The following is a 4587-nucleotide window of genomic DNA, read 5'->3' on the forward strand; positions in this document are numbered from 1 at the left end:
GTCCCCCAGTACCCTCCCACCTCTTCCTGCAATATAGGGCTCCTTAAGCCTTTCGGGGGGGACACACACGACTTACCTGCCTTCAGCCCAGCCCCTGACAGCCCGTGGTCCAAAACCCTCTAAGGGCAGGACTTTGGACCCCCAGCTCTGATCACTGACGTTATTTTTTGCAGAGCACTAGATCTCAAAAGAGGATTTCTGCCCAAGAGGGGATAGCACAAGCCCAAACGGATGCAGGGTGAGGAGATGTGGGATTTTTAGCAGCAGCAGGTCCATCCAGGTTTCACAGACCACATTAAATGTCACCAGGCATCAAACCCCAGAAAAACAACCCCATGGCCAACGTAGTGTGCAGCAGAGGGGGTTTTGCTAATAATGAGTTTCACAGGCACAGAGGGGAGATGAAACCAAGCAGCAGACTAGCTGGCAAAAAGGTTTTTTTTGAGCTTGACAGGATTAAGTTACCACAGAGTTAATGAAATGTCTCAGAGGTGGAAGAACAGGACTCCAGGAGGGCACATTGGTTGGTGGCTTACTGGATGAGGACAGTGCTTAACCCAGGCTCTCTCTCCTCCCAAAAAAGTATCCACTTTTAAAAATACAGCAGAAGACTCAGACCAGATATGAAACTTTTACTGATTGTAGATCCAGGTGGACAAAATTTGAAATACAGGTTGAGATAGAGGACTGCAGGAAGGTTACTGTCATTGAGCACAGAGGGACACTGGGCATTTCCAGGGCACGCAGGGGATGCCATGGCTTCAAAGCGGCTCTCCTACATCAACACATGCTGCAGATTAGCTGCTTTCTAGAAGGGCAAGTCTATAAGCGCCTGTGCCTCCCGGAACCTGATGAAAAACCAAGGATAAAAACCCACAAATAATTAAAAGAACAACCCAGGAGGGGCTGAAGCCCCAGATCCAGGCTTGGACTCAGAACCTGAGAACAAGAGCACAGCATGAACTCAGGGCTGTGTCTCAGATGTGCTCTAACTCGTGCTGTGCTTGTGCATGGGTTTACATAAGCTGGTGACCCCAGCCAGGCACCCAAAATTCGCATCTCCTCCATGGCCAGCTCCCTCTCCTGGTGATTCATTGCCTTTGTGCAGAAACCACAGGGACAGGCTTTGCTCCACGTTTTAATGCACAAAACTTGCACAGAGATGATCCCAGAACTGCAGGAAAGTCTGGATGAGCCACTGGTGAGACAGGGGACGGACAGTCAGGGCTCTGGGGTGACAGCCACCTCCTCCGCCCCGGGAATAGCTCTTTTGCCCTTTGGTGACTTGCTCAGGTGGTTAGGACGCAGCTCCTGCAGGGAAAAGGGGACAGACATGGGGACACTCAGCTCTAACCCTACTGTCAGCTTCTTTGAGACCTTCTGGGGTGGCTTTTTGACCTAGCCTCACGTGCCCTGGCACCTCCTTGGCTCACACACACTCCTGCACAGGAGAGCTTTAAGAATTCCGTGCCCATTCCCTTGGGAAAGCCACCTCTTCTCCCCCAGCCCCAGCAGCTGAGAAATCCCCGCTCCTGCCGCCAGGTACCCAGGAGGCCTCCATGCCCACAGCGAAGCAGTAACCGCCCCCCATCCCCATCAGGGCACTAGGAATATTTATAAGGCACCCAGAGGTCTTCTCTTGACAGCTGCACAGCATCCAGGACTCAAACAAGGTCACCAAAAATGCTGGAGACACCCAAGACGTGGATCAGCAGAAAGCAAAGCAGGAAGGTAAAGGTGGAGGTGAGAGTAACTCAGATGTCGTAGAAATCCACGTGGGCGCCGGAGGGGAAGGTGTCCTTCTCCAGGAGATTCACCAGTTTCTGGGCTGACATGGTGCAATCTATCAGCTGGCCACTCTCCTGCAGGCTTTGGAAATACTGACGCATCTCAGGGTCTCCAGTCTTAGTCCGGGCCAAGAGCTGCATGTCCGTGTCCAGAGGACCTGGGGAAAGAGCAACAAAAAAGAAATCACGTAAGGAGAAAGCAAAATCTGCGGCTCATTTTCCCCTCTGTACCTGGCTCAGCTGCAAGAATCTTTTATCCACAAAGCCAGGAGAAAGTTAATAGCAATTAATGAGCTCCCCTCCTCACCCGGGGCGTAGTTGAGCACACGGACATCAGGCTCCTCGAGCGCCAGCACCTGGAACATCATATCCCGGGAAGCCTTCCCGCTGCAATACAGCGCCCAGTTCTTGAAGGGCTTCACGGCACAGAGCGAGGAGATGTTCACCACCGTCCTGCTGGAGCCGGGCCGCTTCCCAAAGGCTTGCAGGGCGGTGGAGGTGAGGCAAAGCGCCGAGGTGACGTTGAAGGCAAAGTAGCTGTTGATCTCGTCCGGGTCGGTGAGATCGAGGAAGGATTTGGAGATGTCTCCCAGGGAGCCTAGGAAGGAAGGCCAAGTGAGTTAAGAGTAGTTAAAGATGGGTCCAACAACACAGCAGATCCCTTTTGCTCCTCCATTTCCACATGCAATCCTCTTATTACGGACAAAAGTGAGCAGTTTTGCTGGCCCACACTCTAGCGGGGTCTCACAGCAGGGCAAGGAGCTCAGCACAGCCTGGCTCTGCCCATCGCTTTCGGGTCATCTGCTGAACCAGCAGCGGTGACACGGGACACGGAGCTGCCCTGCCAATCCTCTGCCAAAACCAACAGCTCCCAACCTCCAGCCTGAAGTACAACGGGCCACCACGGGCCACCACGCGCTCTCCCGCACATCCCTCTTTCGGAGCCAAGTCAGTAAAAGACCTAATTCCTGTCTACTGGAATGCTTGGTCTTATTTATAGTGAGAATGGGTGAAAAAAGGCGTTAAAGCCAACAGGCGTTCAAGATTGCAAGCGAAGCACCCACAAGGCAGGGCTAAAAGTTTTCCTGAAGGTTTGTACTCGGGGAGCAGTGCGGTGGGAGGGTGCAGGAGGGTGACCAGCCGGTCCTACGCCACGAGTAACGGGTGAAACCTCCCGAGCAGCAAAGCCCCGCGGCCCCTGGTCTGCTCCCCAAATTCATTACTTTAATGAAATAGTAAGATCCGGAGAGGGTGAAAGCCCTGCTGCTCCCTCGGTAATTTACTCGGTTGGGTTATTTACTGGCACCCAAAGCACCGATCGAAGCCTCGGCTCGATCCCTCGGTGGAACCAAGGGAGGGCTCGCCGGGGCTGAGCCCCGCTGCCCCGGGGAGGCGGAGGGGGGGGGAGCCCCGTTGTTACCGGCGTTGTTGACGAGAAGCAGGCGGCCGGGCGGGACGACGGCCAGCACCTCCCGCAGAGCAGCCGTCGCCCTCCGCAGCCCCTCTTGGCAGCCCAGGTCGGCGGCCACGTACTCCACCCGCAGCCCGGTACCGCCGGTACCGCCGCCCCGCAGCTCGGCCGCCAGCTCGGCCAACGGCGCCGCCGAACGCGCCAGCAGCAGCAACACCGAGCCCGAGCCCAGCCGCCGAGCCAGCAGCCTCGCCAGGCTGCGCCCGAAGCCCCGGGAAGCGCCGGTCAGGACGCAGACGGCCGCGTCCCAGCGCCCGGGCCCCGGCTCCATCCCGGTACCGAGCGGAGAAGGGGGGGGCGTGGCAACGCGCCTCACCACGTGACCAGGCCCCATTCATTTCCTCCCCCTCCCCGCCGTTTTCTGAATGGCCGCTCCGAACGCGCCGGCACCGCCGCCAGCTCCGATTGGTCAACCCGCTGCGGGGGGTGTGGTCAGAGCGGCGCCACCCCCGTCCCGCGGTGCCGGTGGGGGGAAACCCTGCGGCCCGGCCAAAGCGCGCCTGCGCTTGGGGTTTTCCCCTATATATATATTTTTTTTTTCCCAATGCATTTTTCAATATATTTTTTAATACTTTTTTTATGCCCCTTTTTTTCCCAGCGCGGATGTCAACCCCCCCACATCCCCCTTCTTGCACCTCCCCAGCCACCGCTGCAGCTTTCCTCTCGGACCGCATGCTGACAAAGCCTTCGCACACCTTTTTTCCTCTTCCATCGCGATTTTTGGGACTCGGCAGCGGTCGTTGGTTAGGTAGGGAGAGCGCTGTCTGATCCCAAAGAGTCCTTAAAAGCCTTTTTAAAAAATAAGCATCTTTGCGCATGAAGATGTGGGCAACTTTCAAAGAGGGTTTTTCGCAAGGGGTACCTGGTTTGTGTGGAATTGGCAGCCGGGCTTGGGTTTCCCAGCTGTTAAATCCTGAGGACAGATGGCCCTCGCGGTGCATGAGCAGGTGACGAAGCGGAGTTTCGCTCTATTAAGCAGCAGCAGACCGGGCTGAAACCTTCCAGCGTTCTAATAAAGCATTAAAAATTCATGGTATGGCAAAAACCCAAGAGTGATATTTGTTTTGCTAAAGCAAATCTTACACATTCAGTAAAATTAAGATCATCAGCAAAAAAATAAGACAGCAAATATGTATTTTTTTCACAAGTAGCTTCTTGATGGCAGAACTTGCTTTAGTGACTGCCAGTTCCCCCCTTCCCATTTTGGCAGCTCCAGTCTCCTGCATCCATCACGCTTCTTGCCCGGGTTCCCAGCCTGGCACTGCACCCTGTCCCGCAGAGCTGTGCTCCAGGCAGAACTGGGTCAGCTGGGAATGGCCATCATTTTGC

At 55.3% G+C, this 4587-nt stretch overlaps 1 protein-coding gene across 1 annotated transcript; it reads right to left on the reverse strand.

The window, feature by feature from the left end:
• Positions 1-617: 617 nt before the first annotated feature.
• SPR (sepiapterin reductase) lies at positions 618-3559 on the reverse strand. The gene is made up of 4 exons (XM_009927485.2): positions 3208-3559; positions 2095-2385; positions 1755-1945; positions 618-1311 (listed from the first exon to the last, which is right to left on the reverse strand). Exons 1-3 carry the CDS (start codon positions 3527-3529, stop codon positions 1755-1757), a joined length of 804 nt encoding a protein of 267 aa, XP_009925787.2. The 5' UTR covers positions 3530-3559; the 3' UTR covers positions 618-1311.
• Positions 3560-4587: the final 1028 nt, after the last annotated feature.

Source organism: Haliaeetus albicilla, chromosome 1, assembly GCF_947461875.1.
Source record: "Haliaeetus albicilla chromosome 1, bHalAlb1.1, whole genome shotgun sequence".
NCBI lineage: Eukaryota > Metazoa > Chordata > Aves > Accipitriformes > Accipitridae > Haliaeetus > Haliaeetus albicilla.

Excerpts from the sequence above, each read along its gene's own strand:
- SPR (XM_009927485.2), bottom strand. The coding sequence starts at position 3,529 with ATGGAGCCGGGGCCCGGGCGCTGGGACGCGGCCGTCTGCGTCCTGACC. Across the intron at positions 2,386-3,207 it reads GCTTCTCGTCAACAACGCCG|GCTCCCTGGGAGACATCTCC; the intron begins GTAACAACGGGG and ends CTTCCTTCCTAG. Across the intron at positions 1,946-2,094 it reads TGTGCTCAACTACGCCCCGG|GTCCTCTGGACACGGACATG; the intron begins GTGAGGAGGGGA and ends CTCTTTCCCCAG.